General features: G+C 48.3%; 1 protein-coding gene and 1 non-coding gene across 2 annotated transcripts in view; both read right to left on the bottom strand.

Annotated features, from left to right (window-relative positions):
* Positions 1 to 21,648, bottom strand: part of CCT6A (chaperonin containing TCP1 subunit 6A) — a 233,355-nt gene that overhangs the window by 114,572 nt on the left and 97,135 nt on the right. The window contains exon 6 of the mRNA XM_063953779.1: positions 12,200 to 12,310. Within this exon, the coding sequence (XP_063809849.1) occupies positions 12,200 to 12,310 (111 nt within the window). The remainder of the gene's footprint in view (positions 1 to 12,199; positions 12,311 to 21,648) is intronic.
* Positions 14,083 to 14,207, bottom strand: LOC135054275 (small nucleolar RNA SNORA15). Its single transcript, XR_010243473.1, has one exon. It is a non-coding gene; the product is annotated as a small nucleolar RNA SNORA15 (small nucleolar RNA).

Raw genomic sequence — 21,648 nt, 5'->3', positions numbered from 1 at the left:
AGAACTTTAGGTATGGGTGTGCACTGGCTTCGCCCTCTATGTCCCTCCTCCAGACCTCAGTTAGAGAAACTGTGCCCAGAGACGACTGACCGTACGAGGAAAGGATTTTGGAAATCCAAGGGCAAGATTAATATCCGCCACACCATTCACACCGTATAACATGGGATACACAAACCAGTCAACAGTATGAAACAAAACCAGTATCAGTCCAAAACTGATCCAAACTGAAAACATAACCCTTATGTAAGCAACAACTATATACAAGTCTTGCAGGATGTTGTCCGCACTGGGACGGGCGCCCAGCATCCTCTACGGACTAGGGGAAAAAGATTTACCGGTAGGTTTAAAATCTTATTTTCTCTTACGTCCTAGAGGATGCTGGGGACTCCGTAAGGACCATGGGGATTATACCAAAGCTCCAAAACGGGCGGGAGAGTGCGGATGACTCTGCAGCACCGAATGATGAAACATTAGGTCCTCATCAGCCAGGGTATCAAACTTGTAGAATTTTGCAAAAGTGTTGGAACCCGACCAAGTCGCCGCTCGGCAAAGTTGTAAAGCCGAGACGCCTCGGGCAGCCGCCCAAGAAGAGCCCACCTTCCTAGTGGAATGGGCCTTTACCGAATTCGGTAACGGCAATCCAGTCGTAGAATGAGCCTGCTGAATCGTGTTACAGATCCAGCGAGCAATAGTCTGCTTAGACGCAGGAGTGCCAACTTTGTTGGCTGCATACAGGATAAACAGGGCCTCTGTTTTCCTAACCCGAGCTGTTCTGGCCACATAAATTTTCAATGCCCTGACCACATCCAGGGACTCGGAATCCTCCAAGTCCCTAGTAGCCACCGGCACCACAATAGGTTGGTTCATATGAAAAGAAGAAACCACCTTAGGCAAAAACGGAGGACGAGTCCGCAACTCCGCTCTATCCACATGAAAAATCAGATAAGGGCTTTTGTGAGACAAAGCCGCCAACTCCGACACTCGCCACGCCGAAGCCAATAACATGACCACTTTCCAAGTGAGATACTTCAATTCAACAGTTTGAAGAGGTTCAAACCAGTGAGACTTAAGAAACTGTAACACCACGTTAAAGGTCCCATGGTGCCACCGTAGGCACAAAAGGAGGCTGGATATGCAGCACCCCTTTCACGAAAGTCTGGACTTCTGGAAGAGAAGCCAATTCCTTTTGAAAGAAAATGGATAGGGCCAAAATCTGAACCTTAATGGAGCCTAACTTTAGGCCCAAATTCACTCCAGTTTGCAGGAAGTGGAGAAAATGGCCCAGATGGAATTCTTCCGGAGGAGCAGTCCTGGCTTTGCACCAAGATACATACTTCCTCCTGATACGGTGATAATGTTTCGATGTCACTTCCTTCCTAGCCTTTATCAGAGTAGGAATTACCTCATCCGGAATGCCCTTTTTCGCTAGGATCCTGCGTTCAACCGCCATGCCGTCAAACGCAGTCACGGTAAGTCCTGGAACAGACAGGGCCCTTGTTGTAACAGGTCTTCCCTGAGAGGAAGACGCCACGGATCTTCTGTGAGCATTTCCTGCAGATCTGGATACCAGGCCAATCTGGAACAATGAGAATTGTCTGAATCCCTCTTCGTCTTAGGATTCTCAGTATCTTTGAGATGAGAGGAAGAGGAGGAAACACAGACCGACTGGAACACCCACGGTGTCACCAGGGCGTCCACTGCTACCGCCTGAGGGTCCCTTGACCTGGCGCAATATCTCGGAAGTTTCTTGTTGAGGCGTTAAGCCATCATGTCTATTTGAGGCAGTCCCCACTGACTTGCAATCCCTGCGAAGACTTCCTGATGAAGTCCCCACTCTCCTGGATGCAGATCGTGTCTGCGTAGGAAGTCTGCCTCCCAGTTGTCCACTCCCGGAATGAAGACTGCTGACAGAGCGCTTACATGACTCTCCGCCCATCAAAGAATCTTTGAGGCTTCTGCCATTGCCACTCTGCTCCTTGTGCCGCCTTGGTGGTTTACATGAGCCACTGCTGTGATGTTGTCTGACTGAATCAGAACCGGTAGACCTCGAAGTAAGGTCTCCGCTTGACGAAGGCTGTTGTATATGGCCCTTAATTCCAGTACGTTGATGTGTAGACAAGTTTCCTGGCTTGACCACAGACCTTGGAAGTATCTTCCCTCTGTGACTGCTCCCCATCCTCGGAGGTAGCGTCCGTGGTCACCAGAACCCAGTACTAAATGCCGAACCTGCGACCCTCTAGAAGGTGAGTACTCTGCAGCCACCACAAGAGAGATACCCTGGCCCTGAGGGACAGGCGGATCATCTGATAAATCTGTAGATGTGACACGGACCACTTGTCCAGAAGGTCCCACTGAAAAGTCCCGGCATGGAACCTGCCGAATGGAATGGCCTCGTAAGACGCCACCATCTTTCCCAGAACTCGAGTGCAGTGATGTACCGACACCCTGTCTGGCTTTAACAGGTCCCTGACCAAGCTCTGAAGTTCCTGGGCCTTTTCCATCGGGAGAAAGACCCTCTTTTGTTCCGTGTCCAGAATCATGCCTAAGAAAGGCAATCTGGTCGTTGGAACTAACTGACTTCGGTAGATTGAGAATCCAACCGTGTTGTTGCAACACCCTCAGAGAGAGAGATACGCTGTCCAGCAACTGTTCTCTCGATCTCGCTTTTATCAGGAGATCGTCCAAGTATGGGATAATTGTGACACCCTGCTTGCGCAGGAGCAGCATCATATCTGCCATTAATTTGGTAAAAATCCTCGGGCCGTGGAAAGCCCAAACGGCAACGTCTGAAATTGGTAATAACAATCCTGCACCACAAATCTCAGGAATGCCTGATGAGGTTGATATATGGGGACATGAAGGTATGCATCCTTTATGTCTAGGGACACCATATAATCTCCCCCTTCCAGGCTTGCGATGACCGCTCTGAGCGATTCCATCTTGAACTTGAACCTCTTTAAGTATAGGTTTAAGGATTTTAAATTCAGAATGGGTCTGACCGAACCGTCCGGTTTCGGGACCACAAACAGGGTTGAGTAATAGCCCATCCCCTGCTGCAGCAGGGGAACTTTGACCACCACTTGTTGAAGGCACAACTTTTAAATTGCTGCCAAAACTACCTCCCTCTCTGAGGAAGAAGTCGGCAGTGCCGATTTGAAAAACCGGCGAGGAGGCACCTCTTCGAATTCCAGCTTGTACCCCTGGGAAACAATGTCTATTGCCCAGGGATCCACCTGAGAGTGAACCCAGACTTGGCTGAAAAGACGAAGACGTGCCCCCACAGGAGCGGACTCCCCCCGCGGAGCCCCAGCGTCATGCGGTGGATTTAGTAGAAGCCGGGGAGGACTTTTGTTCCTGGGAACTGGCTGTAGCTGGCAGCTTTTTCCCTTTGCCCTTACCTCTGGCAAGAAAGGAAGATCCCCGAGCTCTCTTGGATTTAGGAGACCGAAAGGACTGCATCTGATAATGTGGCGTTTTCTTAGGCTGTGAGGAAACATAAGGTAAAAAATAAGAATTTACTTACCGATAATTCTATTTCTCGGAGTCCGTAGTGGATGCTGGGGTTCCTGAAAGGACCATGGGGAATAGCGGCTCCGCAGGAGACAGGGCACAAAAAGTAAAGCTTTCCGATCAGGTGGTGTGCACTGGCTCCTCCCCCTATGACCCTCCTCCAGACTCCAGTTAGGTACTGTGCCCGGACGAGCGTACACAATAAGGGAGGAATTTTGAATCCCGGGTAAGACTCATACCAGCCACACCAATCACACTGTACAACCTGTGATCTGAACCCAGTTAACAGTATGATAACAGCGGAGCCTCTGAAAAGATGGCTCACAACAACAATAACCCGATTTAGTTAGCAATAACTATGTACAAGTATTGCAGATAATCCGCACTTGGGATGGGCGCCCAGCATCCACTACGGACTCCGAGAAATAGAATTATCGGTAAGTAAATTCTTATTTTCTCTATCGTCCTTATGGATGCTGGGGTTCCTGAAAGGACCATGGGGATTATACCAAAGCTCCCAAACGGGCGGGAGAGTGCGGATGACTCTGCAGCACCGAATGAGAGAACTCCAGGTCCTCTTTTGCCAGGGTATCAAATTTGTAGAATTTTACAAACGTGTTCTCCCCCGACCACGTAGCTGCTCGGCAAAGTTGTAATGCCGAGACCCCTCGGGCAGCCGCCCAAGATGAGCCCACCTTCCTTGTGGAATGGGCCTTAACAGATTTAGACTGTGGCAGGCCTGCCACAGAATGTGCAAGTTGAATTGTGCTACCAATCCCACGAGCAATCGACTGCTTAGAAGCAGAAGCACCCAGCATTGTTGGGTGCATACAGGATAAACAGCAAGTCAGATTTCCTGACTCCAGCCAACCTGGAAACTATATTTTCAGGGCCCTGATAACATCCAGCAACTTGGAGTCCTCCAAGTCCCTAGTAGCCGCAGGTACCACAATAAGTTGGTTCAGGTGAAACGCTGACACCACCTTAAGGAGAAACTGGGGACGAGTCCGCAGCTTTGCTCTGTCCGAATGGACAATCAGATATGGCTTTGTGAGATAAAGCCGCCAATTCTGACACTCGCCTGGCCGAGGCCAGGACCAACAGCATGGTCATTTTCCATGTGAGATATATCAAATCCACAGATTTGAGTTGTTTAAACCAATGTGATTTTTTAGGAATCCCAAAACTACGTTGAGATCGCCCAGTGCCACTGGAGACATCAAAGGGGCTGTATATGCAGTACTCCCTTAACAACTTCTGGACTTCAGGAACTGAAGCCAATTTCTTTCTGGAAGAAAATCAACAGGCCGAAATTTGAACCTTAATGGACCCAATTTGAGACCCATAGACACTCCTGTTTGCAGGAAATGTAGAAATTAACCTAGTTGAAATTCTTCCGTGGAGCCTTCCTGGACTCACACCCTGGCACATATTTTCACCTAAGTGGTGATAATGTTGTGCGGTCACCTCCTTTCTGGCTCTGACCAGGGTAGGGATGACCTCTTCCGGAATGCCTCTTTCCCTTAGGATCCGGCGTTCACCCGCCTTGGCGTCAACGCAGCTGCGGTAAGTCCCGGAACAGACACGGTTCTTGCCGAATCAAGACCCTTCTTAGTATCTCTTGAAGTTCCGGGAACCAAGTCCTTCTTGGCCAAACCGGAGCCACGAGTATAGTTCTTACTCCTCTCCTTCCTATCATTTTCAATACATTGGGTATGAAAAGCAGAGGATGGAACACATACACCGACTGGTACACCGACGGTGTTACCAGAGCGTCCCAGCTATTGCCTGAGTGTCTCTTGACCTGGCGCTTCAGGTGGGACGCCATCATAACCACCTTTGGTCTTTCCCAACGGTTTACAATCATGTGGAAACTTCCAGATTAAGTTTCCACTTTTCCGGGTGGAATTCATTTATGCTGAGGAAATCTTCCCAGTTGCCCACTCCCGGAATGAACACTGCTGACAGTGTTATCACATGATTTTCCGCCCAGCGAAGAATCCTTGCTGTCATTGCCCTCCTGCTTCTTGTGTCGCCCCGTCTGATAACGTGGGCGACCGCCATGATGATGTCCTACTGGATCAGCACCGGTTGACTTTGAAGCAGGAGTCTTCCTAGGCTCAGAGCATTGTAAATTGCCCTTAGCTCCAGTATATTCATGTGGAGAGAAGTCTCCAGACTTGACCACACTTCCTTGGAAATTTTTTCCCTGTGTGACTACTCCCCAGCCTCTCAGGCTGGTATCCGTGGTCCCCAGAACACAGTCCTGAATGCTGAGTGTGCTGCCCTCTAAAAGATGAGCACTCTGCAGCCCCCACAGAAGAGACACCCTTGTCCTTGGAGACAGGATTATCCGCTGATGCATCTGAAAATGCGATCCGGACCATTCGTCCAGCAAATCCCCTGAGATCTGCCGAATGGAATCGCTTCGTAAGAAGCCACCATTTTTCCCAGGACTCCTGTGCATTGATGCACTGATACTTGGCCTGGTTTTAGGAGGTTTCTGACTAGGTCGAATAACTCCTTGGCTTTTTCCTCCCGGAGGAACACCTTTTTCTGGACTATGCCCAGAATCATTCCTAGGAACAGCAGACGTATCGTCGGAAAACAGCTGCGATTCTTGGAATATTTAGAATCCAGTCGTGCTGTCGTAGAACTACTTTAGATAGTGCTCTTCCGACCTCCAACTGTTCTCTGGAACTTGCCCTTTTCAGGATATCGTCCAAGTAAGGGATAATTTAGATGCCTTTTTTTCTTTGAAGAAACATCTTTTCGGCCATTACCTTGGTAAAAGGCCCGGGGTGCCGTGGATAATTCAAACGGCATCGTCTGAAACTGATATTGACAGTTCTGTACCACGAACCAGAGGTACCCTTGTTGAGAAGGGCAAATTTGGACATGGAGGTAATCCTTGATGTCCAGGGACACCATATAGTCCCCTTTTTTCCGGTTCGCTATCACTGCTCTGAGTGACTCCATCTCGATTTGAACCTTTTATGTAAGTGTTCAAAGATTTCAGTTTAGACTATGTCTCACCAAGCCGTCTGGCGTCAGTACCACAATATAGTGTGGAAAAATAATACCCTTTTCCTTGTTGTAGGAGGGGTACTTTGATTATCACCTGCTGGATATACAGCTTGTGAATTGTTTCCAATGCTGCCTCCCTGTCGGAGGGAGCCGTTGGTAAAGCAGACTTCAGAAACCTGCGAGGAGAAGATGTCTCGACTCTCCAATCTGTACCCCTGGGATAATACTTGTACTATCTAGGGGTCAACCTGCGAGTGATCCCACTGCGCGCTGAGACTCTTGAGACTACCCCCCCACCTTGAGTCCGCTTGCATGGCCCCAGCGTCATGCTGAGGACTTGGCAGACGCGGTGGAGGGCTTCTTTTCCTGGGAAGGGGCTGCCTGCTGCAGTCTACTTCCCTTACCTCTATGTCTGGGCAGATATGACTGGCCTTTTGCCTGCATGCCCTCATGGGAAAGGAAGGATTGAGGCTGAAAAGACGGTGTCTTTTTCAGCTGAGATGTAACTTGGGGTAAAAAGGTTGGATTTCCCAGCTGTTGCCGTGGTCCCCAGGTCCGATGGACCGACCCCAACTAACTCCTTCCCTTTATACGGCAATACTTCCATGTGCCGTATGGGATCTGTATCACCTGACCACTGTCGTGTCCATGACATCTTCTGGGTGATATGGACAACGTACTTATCTTGATGCCAGAGAGCAAATATCCCTCTGTGCATCTCACGTACATATATATAGAATGCATCCTATTAAATGCTCTATATGAATAAAATATTTTCAGTCAGGGAATCCGACCAAGCCAACCCAGCACTGCATCTCCAGGCTGATGGCGATCGCTGGTCGCAGTATAACCACCGTATGTGTGTATATACTTTTTAGGATATCTTTCCAGCTTCCTATCAGCTGGCTCCTTGAGGGCGGCCGTATCTGGAGACGGTAACGCCACTTGATAAGCGTGTGAGCGCCTTATCACCCTAAGGGGTGTTTCCCAACGCGCCCTAATTTCTGGCGGGAAAGGGTATAACGCCAATATTTGCTATCGGGGTAACCCCACGCATCATCACACACTTCATTTTATTTTATCTGATTCAGGAAAAACTACAGGTAGTTTTTTCACTCCCACATAATACCCTTTTTTGTGGTACTTGTAGTATCAGAAATATGCAACACCTCCTTCATTGCCCTTAACGTGTGGCCCTAATGAGAAATACGTTTGTTTATTCACCGTCGACACTGGATTCAGTGTCCGTGTCTGTGTCGACCGACTGAGGTAAATGGGCGTTTTTAACGCCCCTGACGGTGTTTCTGAGACGCCTGGACCGGTACTAATAGTTTGTCGGCCGTCTCACGTCGTCAACCGACCTTGCAGCGTGTTGACATTCTCACGTAATTCCCTAAATAAGCCATCCATTCCGGTGTCGACTCCCTAGAGAGTGACATCACCATTACAGGCAATTTCTCCGCCTCCTCACCAACATCGTCCTCATACATGTCGACACACACGTACCGACACAGCACACACACCGGGAATGCTCTGACAGAGGACAGGACCCACACTAGCCCTTTGGGGAGACAGAGGGAGAGTTTGCCAGCACACACCAAAACGCTATAATTATATAGGGACAACCTTATATAAGTGTTTTCCCTTATAGCATCTTTATATATATCTCAATATCGCCAAAATCAGTGCCCCCCCTCTCTGTTTTAACCCTGTTTCTGTAGTGCAGTGCAGGGGAGAGCCTGGGAGCCTTCTCTCCAGGCTTTCTGTGAGAGAAAATGGCGCTGTGTGCTGAGGAGATAGGCCCCGCCCCTTTTTCGGCGGGCTCGTCTCCCGCTATTTAGTGAATCTTGGCAGGGGTTAAATATCTCCATATAGCCTCTGGGGGCTATATGTGAGGTATTTTTCGCCAAAAAAGGTTTTCATTTGCCTCCCAGGGCGCCCCCCTCCCAGCGCCCTGCACCCTCAGTGACTGCCGTGTGAAGTGTGCTGAGAGGAAAATGGCGCACAGCTGCAGTGCTGTGCGCTACCTTTAGAAGACTGCAGGAGTCTTCAGCCGCCGATTCTGGACCTCTTCTTACTTCAGCATCTGCAAGGGGGCCGGCGGCGCGGCTCCGGTGACCATCCAGGCTGTACCTGTGATCGTCCCTCTGGAGCTGATGTCCAGTAGCCAAGAAGCCAATCCATCCTGCACGCAGGTGAGTTCACTCCTTCTCCCCTAAGTCCCTCGTTGCAGTGATCCTGTTGCCAGCAGGACTCACTGTAAAATAAAAAACCTAAGCTAAACTTTCTCTAAGCAGCTCTTTAGGAGAGCCACCTAGATTGCACCCTTCTCGGCCGGGCACAAAAATCTAACTGGAGTCTGGAGGAGGGTCATAGGGGGAGGAGCCAGTGCACACCACCTGATCGGAAAGCTTTACTTTTTGTGCCCTGTCTCCTGCGGAGCCGCTATTCCCCATGGTCCTTTCAGGAACCCCAGCATCCACAAGGACGATAGAGAAAGGTTGATTTACCTGCAGTAGCCGCGAGACCTTCCCCAAACAATTGCTCACCCTTGTAAGGCAAAACCTCCATATGCTGTTTGCATGCTGTCGGGTCCACAGTGCTCGCCTGGCAGAAATCGCCATAGCGTTCGCTCTGGACCCCAGTATGCCCACATCCCTCTGAGCCTCTTTCATATAAAGGACTGCATCCTTAATATGGCCCAGGGTCAATAAAATAGTTTCCTTATCCATCGTATCCATATCAGCAGATAAGGTATCGGTCCACGCTATTACAGCGCTACAAACCCAAGCTGACGCTATTGCCGGCCTGAGTAATGTACCGGTATGTGTGTAAATTGACTTCAAGGTAGTTTCCTGCTTGCGATCAGCAGGATCCCTGAGGGCAGCGGTATCCTGAGACGGCAGCACCACCTTTTTGGAAAGGCACGTCAACGCTTTGTCCACCCTTGGGGGGGATCCCCACCGTATCCTGTCCTTGATCGGGAAAGGATACGCCATAAGAATCCTTTTGGGAATCTGCAGTGTCTTGTCTGGAGTTTCCCTAGCACTTTCAAATAACTCCTTTAATTCAAAAGAAGGTGGAAAAGTAACCTCAGGCTTCTTTTCTTTAAAACATGTGGATCTTTGGATTAGGCACAGCGGGGTCATCTATAATATCCTTTATAGCAATAATCATATAATGAATACTCTTTGCCAATTTTGGCTGCAACCTCGCATCATCATAATAGACACTGGATTCAGAATCCGTGTCGGTATCTGTGTCAACTACCGGATAAAGTGAGCATTTTTGAGACCCAGAAGGCCCCTGTGACATAGGAAAAGGCAGGGCATGACCCCCCTGTACCGTCCCTGGAATCTGCTTTGTCCAAACGTTTGTGCAATAAATTCACATTTGCATTTAAATTATTCCACATATCCATCCAGTCATGTGTCTGCGTTGCCGACGGAGACACCGCACTCATGCGCTCCACCTCATCCCTAGGAGAGCCTTCCGCTTCAGACATGCCGACACGCACGTACCGACACCACACACTCAGGGAAAGCTCTAATCTGGAGACAGTTCCCCCACAACTGGCGGGGGATTCACTGTAAATACCACAAAAAAGTGTATATATATGTATAGCCAGTCTTAGAGGTATACATTGCTGCCCAGGGCACCCTCCCCTCCCCCCCGTGCCCTGCACCCAACAGTGTGCGCTGTGTGTGTTCTGTGAGGGAGCAATGGCGCGCAGCGTTACCTCAGTGAAGCTCTGAAGTCTTCTGCCGCCTTTGAAGTCTTCTGTCTTCCTATACTCGCCCGGCTTCTATGTTCTGGCTCTGCGAGGAGGACGGTGGCGCGGCTCCGGGACGAACCGCTAGGGGAGACCTGCGTTCTGACTCCCTCTGGAGCGAATGGTGTTAAGTAGCCTAAGAATCAGAGCCTATCACTTAAGTAGGTCTGCATCTCTCTCCTCAGTCCCACGGTGCAGGGAGCCTGTTGCCAGCAGGTCTCCCTGAAAATAAAAAACCTAACAAAATACTTTCTTTCAGGTAGCTCAGGAGAGCTCCCTGTAGTGCACCCAGTCTCCTCTAGGCACAGTATTACTGAGGTCTGGAGGAGGGGCATAGAGGGAGGAGCCAGTGCACACATACCTAAAGTTCTTTTTTAGTGCCCATGTCTCCTGCGGAGCCCGTCTATTCCCCATGGTCCTTACGGAGTCCCCAGCATCCTCTAGGACGCAAGAGAAATGATATTCTACCAAATAACACAGCATCTGGTGAATCCGGTGTCGTCTCGGAAATGTTCAAAATTTGTTTTATAGCCAAATTAAGAGGTTCAACCCCTTGAGAAGGTTCTAGTGTAACGTAGTCGTCTGCGTCAGTAATTTCGCCCAACTCATGATCGTCCTCTTTGGCTTCATCCTGAGAAAGCAGCTCTTCCCCCGGATTCACTGGACTGAAGAATTAATTGTACTGGGAGTTTTAGTCTTAGACACCATCTGCAGCCATTTACTGGACGTGTCCAAGCGTTTTGTGAGACCTTCTACTGACTTGGCTAGCCTTGCCACCCAAGGTGGTTCCATAGCAATAGAAGGTACCTCATTTTGAGGCATTTCCCCAACTGTCTCACGACTCTTCCATAAAACAGCCACCTCAGTATGTAATTGTGAGATGGTTCCTGTATGCCCTATCGCCCAGGGGAGAAAATTTGCGTCTTGGGACGGATTAACTAATGTAACCTCCAAAGCACATGCATCACAGATGGAGGAATTGTGTGGGCTTTTTTTGTTACACACTGCACATACTAATAATTTTTGTGACGCCTTATTCGCTGGTCCCTTGCCTGCCATTGTGATGGACAAGGTGGAGACAGACAATTGATACCTACACTCTCAATAATATAGACAGAGAAAAAGAGGAGGGGGGGGGGGGGGGGGAGGAATATCAGAAGGGTAGAGGGAGGTATAATATTGGAATGACTCCCCTACTCTAAATCCCCTCCACCAGCCTCTTTGGTTTCTCAGTGACCAACTCACCCATCTGCCGCACTGTCAGTTATGGAGCTTCAGGAAGATGCAGCTGTTGCTTTGCAGAGACCATGCTTCGCTTCTAAGCACTGAACTCTGCTGCAGTGTAACACCGTTGACGGAAACCTGATGCTCTGCAGAGACCGTGCTTCTCTTACAAGCGCTGATCTCTGCTGGAGCGTTACACTGCTGAAGGGAACCCGGACCCCACTTCTCAGATTAAGTGGCACCTGAGGCAGAGTTTGAAAGCAGAGATAAAAGAAAATAAATAAAACTGAGCTGGAGCTCAGTCGGTGTGACTGGCTTCCTCTGCAAATTTTTTTAACTGGGAGATGATAGGGTATAGAGGGGGGAGGAGCCTGTTTCACTTCATAGATTTAAAGTGCCATCTCCTTGTAAAGCCCCCATCACCCCACAATCAAAGTTATGCCAGTGTCCCCTAGTGGCTGACAGAAAAACATTGTAGTTTCTTATGTAGCCTACAACAAGGAGTTACCCCATTATATGACATCAGCACAAAGTAAATTCAGTTCCCATTAATATTTTTCAATGATAACCACTTAAACATAGTTCAAATTCTCAATTCTTCAGTACAGGTCTTTCATACAAAGCCACTTCTAACTTCAGAAGCCACACTGAGAAAAAAGTACTTACGTTTTCTCATACTCCAGTGACACATTGCATGTAAGAATAAAGGCATCTTCCACTCTCTTTCTCATGTCTGGATGACGTGCCCCATGATCAAGCACAAGCCCTCTAATTAGCCTATGAAGAGAGAAATAACATTAATCACTTTTCTCCCAATAGAACTCAAAGGTGGCAATTCAATAGTTTTTTTTTCAGATGCAGTCTACTAGGTGGCCCACACGGGATCCGGTCTGAAGATCGACAGTATCTAGGTCGACAATGTTTAGGTCGACCACTATAGGTCGACCACTATAGGTCGACAGTCACTAGGTAGACATGGATGGAAGGTCGACAGGGTTTCTAGGTCGACATGTGCTAGGTCGACAGGTCTAAAGGTCGACATGAGTTTTTCCACACAAAAAATTTATTTTTTTGAATTTTTTCATACTTAACAATCCACGTGGACTATGATTGGAACGGTAAAGTGTGCCGAGCGAAGCGAAGGCACCATGCCCGAAGCATGGCAAGCGAAGCGAGCCATGCGGCGCACTAATTTGGGATCCCGGTCACTCTACGAAGAAAACTACACCCAAAATAAACAAAAACCTCATGTCGACCTTTAGACCTGTCGACCTAGAAGCCCTGTCGACCTTTCATCCATGTCGACCTAGTGACTGTCGACCTATAGTGGTCGACCTAAACATTGTCGACCTGATGAACCACACCCGGCCCACACGGTAGCAATTCAATTGTTCTGCTATTCAGCCACGATCACTGCCAGCGCCAACATTTCTGCTTTTTAAAAGATCTAACAATTGCTTCCTTTAGTGATTCAGGATTAATGCCCATCGGCAAAGAGCATTAAACTATTTTTGCAAATACAGGGCCAATTATGTCAATACACTATTAAGGTGGGTACACACTGGTAGATGTATCTGCCGATCAATTGATCGGCAGATACATCTATGGACGGATCGGGCAGTGTGTGGAGTATACCCACCTTTAGAAGTTTGGGTTGAGGCAGGGTACAGATCACAGGTAGTGGGAAACATTTGGGTATTTTAATCACTGTCTTTTACATCTATTGGGTCAAAGCTAATCCATGAAGACAGGTTGCTTACACTGGCAGGCTTGGAAATTTGGCACTCCTTTGATGGCACTCTAGGGATTCCTGCCCAAATGGAGACCACTTTATCTGCAAGCTTATTGCCCCTTGACTGGGAGAGATTTTCATCAAGCTGCAGGCATGCTGGTTTGCAAAGCATCTCCAATGTACAGAAAGCCGAGTTGGTCTACTGTTCGTTGCTCATTGGACAGTAACTTTTCTTGCAGGTGATTGTGGCTTGATATTCTTCTATATGTATTAGTTTCAAGTAATCCTCTACCGGGATTAGTCTTTCAAGTCTACAACCTCCGTTTCATTAGCTCAGAAACAGGAGTATGTTAAGAATAATTCTTCCTTCAACTAAATATACCATCTAAAACGCCTCCATAGAGGCTAATGACATGGGTCACAGCATTCAGGAAATCTGACGGCTTCTAAATGTCTACTATGTAACCAATATGGCACTCATCACACTTTGGGCCAGATGTATTAAGCCTGGAGAAGTGATAAAGCAGTGATAAGTGCAAGTTGATGAAGCTGATTGGCTGGTGCATTATCACCTTGCACTTATCACTGCTTTATCACTTCACCAGGCTTAATACATCTGTTATAAAATAAATAAACTGTTGGATGGAAGACTGGGTGTAGCACATATACTGCATGCAGGGTTGAGAGGTATATTATCTATTTTCCTGCAAGATTCAGGTAAGCAATATTTAAGAGTTGGTCTGTAATGAAGTTTTTCCATCTAGTTATGGGTAGAACGAGTCTTCAATGGAGGTGTCAATACTGCAAAGCATGATTATATTGTACTCTATTGCACCTGGACGCTCCCATGCAAAAGCGTCCAAGAAAAGCACAAGAGAGATTATTTTAGCATGGTGTCTGACTGCAAACATCACCACAAGGTAATGCAGAATTCATCCATGCAAACTAGCATCCAAGTAAGTGTCAACAAGTGAGGCAACTTGCAGTCTTAACACGATTACATGAAATACTACAGAGTTCCTACCAAAATACTTTAGACATTTTATCAGCTTAGCTTTAGAGAAACTTTCCTTCCTCAGTACATGAATATTGAAGAGTTCATATTTCAGAGGACTATACAATAAGATTTTTATTTAAAAAAAAAAAAAAAAAAAGACTGGGCTTGATTTAATTCTCAGCAAGTTGAATAGCACCGGGAATAAGCTCCCAGTTATTCAATACAGCACAATGTGACACCCATCGACAGAATTTCCTCTCGCACTCCCGGATGGGTGCGAGTAGAAATCAGACAAAAGTGCCTGGGCAATGCCGATTTCTGCCCTTAGCGTGGTGGAAACAGCATCGTGGTGGGCATTTAAGTCGGAGTAGGCCGGTTCTCCCGACAAAACACCCTGTTTTAGTCAAGAAGAACAGACGGTCTCCGACTTACCATTGCGCTAAATTGAGAAGTGCCGAAAGCCAATTTCCGGCGCTATTCAACTCACTTAGACTTGAATAGAGTCCACTGTGCACTACTGTATTTATTTCAATTCCCTGACACAAACAAATGCATACATATCAAGGACATGCAGGCAGTGGGGAGTTCATGTTCCCTGTCAAACTCCTGAGATTTAATTAAATAAAAACAAATACAAAATAAGAATTTACTTACCGATAATTCTATTTCTCATAGTCCGTAGTGGATGCTGGGACTCCGTCAGGACCATGGGGAATAGCGGGCTCCGCAGGAGACAGGGCACATCTAAAAAAGCTTTTAGGTCACATGGTGCGTACTGGCTCCTCCCCCTATGACCCTCCTCCAAGCCTCAGTTAGGTACTGTGCCCGGACGAGCGTACACAATAAGGAAGGATCTTGAATCCCGGGTAAGACTCATACCAGCCACACCAATCACACCGTACAACTTGTGATCTGAACCCAGTTAACAGTATGATAACACAAACGAAGTAGCCTCTGAACAGATGGCTCACAACAACAGTAATAACCCGATTTTTGTAACAATAACTATGTACAAGCATTGCAGACAATCCGCACTTGGGATGGGCGCCCAGCATCCACTACGGACTATGAGAAATAGAATTATCGGTAAGTAAATTCTTATTTTCTCTAACGTCCTAGTGGATGCTGGGACTCCGTCAGGACCATGGGGATTATACCAAAGCTCCCAAACGGGCGGGAGAGTGCGGATGACTCTGCAGCACCGAATGAGAGAACTCCAGGTCCTCTTTAGCCAGAGTATCAAATTTGTAAAATTTTACAAACGTGTTCTCCCCTGACCACGTAGCTGCTCGGCAAAGTTGTAATGCCGAGACTCCTCGGGCAGCCGCCCAGGATGAGCCCACTTTCCTTGTGGAATGGGCCTTTACAGATTTAGGCTGTGGCAGGCCTGCCACAGAATGTGCAAGTTGGATTGTACTACATATCCAACGTGCAATCGTCTGTTTAGACGCAGGAGCACCCAACTTGTTGGGTGCATACAATGTAAACAACGAGTCAGATTTTCTGACTCCAGCTGTCCTTGAAATATATATTTTTAATGCTCTGACAACGTCCAGTAACTTGGAGTCCTCCAAGTCGCTAGTAGCCGCAGGCACCACAATAGGCTGGTTCAAGTGAAATGCCGAAACCACCTTAGGGAGAAATTGAGGACGTGTCCTCAATTCTGCCCTGTCCGAATGGAATATCAGATATGGGCTTTTGTATGACAAAGCTGCCAACTCCGAAACTCTCCTGGCTGAAGCCAGGGCCAACAGCATGGTTACCTTCCATGTAAGGTATTTTAAATCTACCGATTTTAAAGGCTCAAACCAATGAGATTTGAGAAAATTTAGATCCACGTTCAAATCCCACGGTGCCACTGGAGGCACTATTGGGGGTTGTATATGTAGTACACCTTTGACAAAAGTTTGTACTTCAGGCACTGACGCCAATTCCTTCTGGAAGAAAATTGACAAGGCCGAAATTTGAACTTTAATGGACCCCAATTTGAGGCCCATAGACAATCCTGCTTGCAGGAAATGTAAGAATCGACCCAATTGAAATTCTTCCGTTGGAGCCTTCTTGGCCTCACACCACGCAACATATTTTCTCCAAATGCGGTGATAATGTTGTGCGGTCACTTCTTTCCTGGCTTTAATTAAAGTAGGAATAACTTCCTCAGGAATGCCCTTCTCTTTTAGAATCCGGCGTTCAACCGCCATGCCGTCAAACGCAGCCGCGGTAAGTCTTGGAACATACAAGGTCCCTGCTGAAGCAGATCCCTTCTTAGAGGTAGAGGCCACGGATCCTCCGTGAGCATCTCTTGAAGTTCCGGATACCAAGTTCTTCTTGGCCAGTCCGGAGCTACCAGTATTGTTCTTACTCCTCTTTTCCGTATAATTCTCAGTACCTTTGGTATGAGAGGCAGAGGAGGGAACACATACACTGACTGGTACACCCACGGTGTTACCAGAGCGTCCACAGCTATTGCCTGAGGGTCTCTTGACCTGGCGCAATACCTGTCCAATTTTTTGTTGAGGCGAGACGCCATCATGTCCACCTTTGGTTTTTCCCAACGGTTCACAATCATGTGGAAAACTTCTGGATGAAGTCCCCACTCTCCCGGGTGAAGGTCGTGTCTGCTGAGGAAATCTGCTTCCCAGTTGTCCACTCCCGGGATGAACACTGCTGACAGTGCTACGACATGATTCTCCGCCCAGCGCAGAATCCTTGCAGCTTCTGCCATTGCACTCCTGCCGCCTTGTCGGTTTACGTGGGCGACTGCCGTGATGTTGTCGGACTGGATCAACACCGGCTGACCCTGAAGCAGCGATTTTGCCAGGCTTAGAGCATTGTAGATCGCTCTTAGCTCCAGTATATTTATGTGAAGAGACGTCTCCAGGTTTGACCACACGCCCTGGAAGTTTCTTCCCTTTGTGACTGCTCCCCAACCTCGTAGGCTGGCATCCGTAGTCACCAGGACCCAGTCCTGTATGCCGAATCTGCGGCCCACTAACAGATGGGCAGTCTGCAACCACCACAGGAGAGACAACCTTGTTCTCGGTGACAGTGTTATCCGCTGATGCATGTGCAGATGCGATCCGGACCATTTGTCCAGCAGATCCCACTGAAATGTTCGTGCATGGAATCTGCCGAATGGAATCGCTTCGTACGAAGCCACCATCTTTCCCAGGACTCTTGTGCATTGATGTACTGACACAGTTCCTGGTTTTAGGAGGTTCTTGACAAGTTCGGATAACTCCCTTGCTTTCTCTTCCGGGAGAAATACCTTTTTATGAACCGTGTCCAGAATCATGCCCAGGAACAGCAGATGTGTTGTCGGGGTCAATTGAGATTTTGGAAGATTTAGAATCCACCCGTGTTGCTGAAGCACTACTTGTGTTAGCGCTACACCGACTTCCAGCTGTTCTCTGGACTTTGCCCTTATCAGGAGATCGTCCAAGTAAGGGATAATTAATACGCCTTTTCTTCGTAGAAGAACCATCATTTCGGTCATTACCTTGGTAAAGACCCGAGGGGCCGTGGACAACCCAAACGGCAGCGTTTGAAACTGATAATGACAGTCTTGTATCACGAACCTGAGATACCCTTGGTGTGAGGGGTAAATCGGGACATGTAGATAAGCATCTTTTATGTCCAAGGACACCATGAAGTCTCCTTCTTCCAGATTCGCTATCACTGCTCTGAGTGACTCCATCTTGAACTTGAATTTCTTTATGTACAGGTTCAAGGATTTCAGATTTAGAATAGGCCTTACCGAACCGTCCGGTTTCGGTACCACAAATAGTGTGGAATAATACCCCTTTCCCTGTTGTAGGAGGGGTACCTTGACTATCACCTGCTGAGAATACAGCTTGTGAATGGCTTCCAAAACCGACGTCCTTTCTGAGGGAGACGTTGGTAAAGCAGACTTTAGGAACCGGCGAGGGGGAGACCTTTCGAACTCCAGCATGTAACCCTGAGATACTATCTGCAGGACCCACGGGTCCACTTGTGAGTGAACCCATTGATTGCTGAAAATCTTGAGTCGACCCCCCACCGTTCCTGAGTCCGCTTGTAAAGCCCCAGCGTCATGCTGATGGCTTTGTAGAAGCCGGGGCGGGCTTCTGTTCCTGGGCAGTGGCTGCTTGCTGCCCTTTCATACCCTTTCCTCTGCCTCGCGGCAGATAAGACTGTCCTTTTGGTCGCTTTTTATAGGAGCGAAAGGACTGCGGCTGAAAAGACGGTGTCTTTTTCTGTTGGGAGGGGGTCTGAGGTAAAAAAGTGGATTTGCCGGCAGTTGCCGTGGCCACCAGGTCCGAAAGACCGACCCCAAACAATTCCTCTCCTTTATATGGCAATACTTCCATATGCCTCTTGGAATCCGCATCACCTGACCACTGTCGCGTCCATAAACTTCTTCTGGCAGATATGGACATCGCGCTTACTCTTGATGCTAGAGTACAAACATCCCTCTGAGCATCTCGCATATAAAGGAAAGCATCCTTTAATTGCTCTAGAGTCAATAAAATACTGTCCCTATCCAGGGTATCAATATTTTCAGTCAGAGAATCCAACCACACTACCCCAGCACTGCACATCCAGGCTGAGGCTATTGCCGGTCGCAGTATAACACCAGTATGTGTGTATATACTCTTCAGTGTAGTTTCCAGCCTCCTATCTGCTGGATCCTTGAGGGCGGCCGTATCAGGAGACGGCAACGCCACTTGCTTTGATAAACGTGTGAGCGCCTTATCCACCCTAGGGGGTGTTTCCCAGCGCGCCCTAACCTCTGGTGGGAAAGGGTATAATGCCAATAACTTCTTGGAAATTAGCAGTTTTCTATCGGGGTTAACCCACGCTTCATCACACACGTCATTCAATTCCTCTGATTCTGGAAAAAATACAGGTAGTTTTTTCACCCCCCACATAATACCCCTTTTTGAGGTACCAGCAGTATCAGAGATCTGCAAAGCCTCCTTCATTGCCGTGATCATATAACGTGTGGCCCTATTGGAAAATACGTTTGTTTCTTCACCGTCGACACTAGATTCATCTGTGTCGGTACCCGTGTCGACTGACTGAGGTAAAGGACGTTTTACAGCCCCTGACGGTGTCTGAGACGCCTGAACCGGTACTAACTGGTTAGCCGGGCGTCTTATTTCGTCAACTGACTTTTGTAATGTGCTGACATTATCACGTAATTCCATAACTAAAGCCATCCATTCCGGTGTCGACTCCCTAGGGGGTGACATTACCATCATCGGCAATTGCTCTGCCTCCACACCAACATCGTCCTCATACATGTCGACACACACGTACCGACACAGCAGCCACACAGGGAATGCTCTAATCGAAGACAGGACCCCCTAGCCCTTTGGGGAGACAGAGGGAGAGTTTGCCAGCACACACCAAAAGCGCTATAAATGTATATAAACAACCCTAGAAGGTGTTGTTTACTATATATGCGCTCTTAATATATAAATATCGCCAATTTATGCCCCCCTTCTCTTTGTTACCCTGTTTCTGTAGTGCAGTGCAGGGGAGAGACCTGGGAGCCTTCCTCACCAGCGGAGCTGAGCAGGAAAATGGCGCTGAGTGCTGAGGAGAATAAGCTCCGCCCCTTTTTCGGCGGGCTTTTCCCCGGTTTTTAAGAAACTGGCCTGGGTTAAAATACATACATATAGCCTTAATGGCTATATGTGATGTATTTATTTTGCCACTAAAGGTAATTATATTGCTGCCCGGGGCGCCCCCAGCAGCGCCCTGCACCCTCCGTGACTGAGTCAGTGAGCCGTGTGACAACAATGGCGCACAGCTGCCGTGCTGTGCGCTACCTTCAAGAAGACTGAGGAGTCTTCTGCCGCCTGCTTTCCGGACCTCCGTTCTGCCGTCTCTTCAGCGTCTGTAAGGGGGATCGGCGGCGCGGCTCCGGGACGAACCCCAGGCTGACCTGTGTTCCGACTCCCTCTGGAGCTAAGTGTCCAGTAGCCTAAGACTCCAATCCATCCTGCACGCAGGTGAGTTGGAAATCTCTCCCCTAAGTCCCTCGATGCAGTGATCCTGTTGCCAGCAGGAATCACTGAGATTGAAACCTAAAAAAAAAAACTTTTCTAAACAGCTCTTTAGGAGAGCCACCTAGATTGCACCCTCTCGGACGGGCACAAAAACCTAACTGAGGCTTGGAGGAGGGTCATAGGGGGAGGAGCCAGTACGCACCATGTGACCTAAAAGCTTTTTTAGATGTGCCCTGTCTCCTGCGGAGCCCGCTATTCCCCATGGTCCTGACGGAGTCCCAGCATCCACTAGGACGTTAGAGAAAAGATATAATCTCTTTTGTTTATTGTAATCCTACTTACAGTTAACACTCACCAGATCTGTGGAGATCCCTGGAGTTGCAGGTAGACTAAAGATGAGGCAGCAAAAGCTCTGCCTCAATTCTACAGTCAGACACTGCTTTGCAGAGCTGGGGGCGAGGTCACAGCACGGGGTGTAACGCTGCACAGAAAGGGAACTAAGAAGCATGTATCCTCTTGTGAGAAGCCGGGTTCCTGGATCTTGAGGTTTACAGACTCCAAAGGTTCGAAGGGGGCAAGGTCTGGGTCTGCATGGCCGCAAGTATAGAGACCCGCGGAGAAGCAAGTTGTGAATGCGCAACTGTAATGTTGCAATCTTTTCCCGAGGTAGGAAGATGCGTTTTAGGCTGACATCCAGTAAAGACCAGAGGTGGAGAACACTCTGAGAAGGGGTGAGTGGGGACTTGGCCCAGTTGATTATCCAACCGTGGGCCTGGAGAAAGGACAAGGTCAGTTGGAGAGGATGATTCAATATCACCAGAGACCATGGAAGGAGTAGTAAATCGTCCAAGAAAGGGAGCATTCGAATCCCCTCCCCTCGGAGATGGGCCGCCATTACCGGAAGAACAGATCGTGGCAGGGTGCTATAGGTACTTGCAGGCACTCATCCTGGATGTCCAGGGAAACCATATAATCCCAAGGTCGCATTGCTAGTACAATGGAGCAGAGTTTCCATACAGAACTTGGTTACTTTGAGGTACTTGTGCAGCAGCCAGTGTAGAATAGAGCCCTTGACCCTGTTGATGTCGTGACACAGGTATGACCACTCCACCCTGCAGTAAGGAGGGAATGACTCCCTGCAATGCCTGTGCTTTGTCAGGGTCCAGTGACGGAGTGGTATGAAAGTACTGTCTGGGAGGACACCTCAGGACTGGGAGAGCATACTCGAGAGCACTTCTTGGACCCAGGAGTCTGTTGTGATAAGACTCCATGCCAGAGAGCGGCCCATCCTGTAAGGCTGAGGGTTTATCCTCAGGTTTGGTAGGACGACATCTGGTGGCCCAAGCCTGCTTGGCCCTGGGTTTGCCTTGCCTGTGCGATCTGAGCGTGG

Source organism: Pseudophryne corroboree, chromosome 2 (genome assembly GCF_028390025.1).
Source record: "Pseudophryne corroboree isolate aPseCor3 chromosome 2, aPseCor3.hap2, whole genome shotgun sequence".
Taxonomy (NCBI): domain Eukaryota; kingdom Metazoa; phylum Chordata; class Amphibia; order Anura; family Myobatrachidae; genus Pseudophryne; species Pseudophryne corroboree.
Note: the sequence above shows the minus strand (reverse complement) of the source record. Positions and strands in the feature narration are given on the sequence as shown.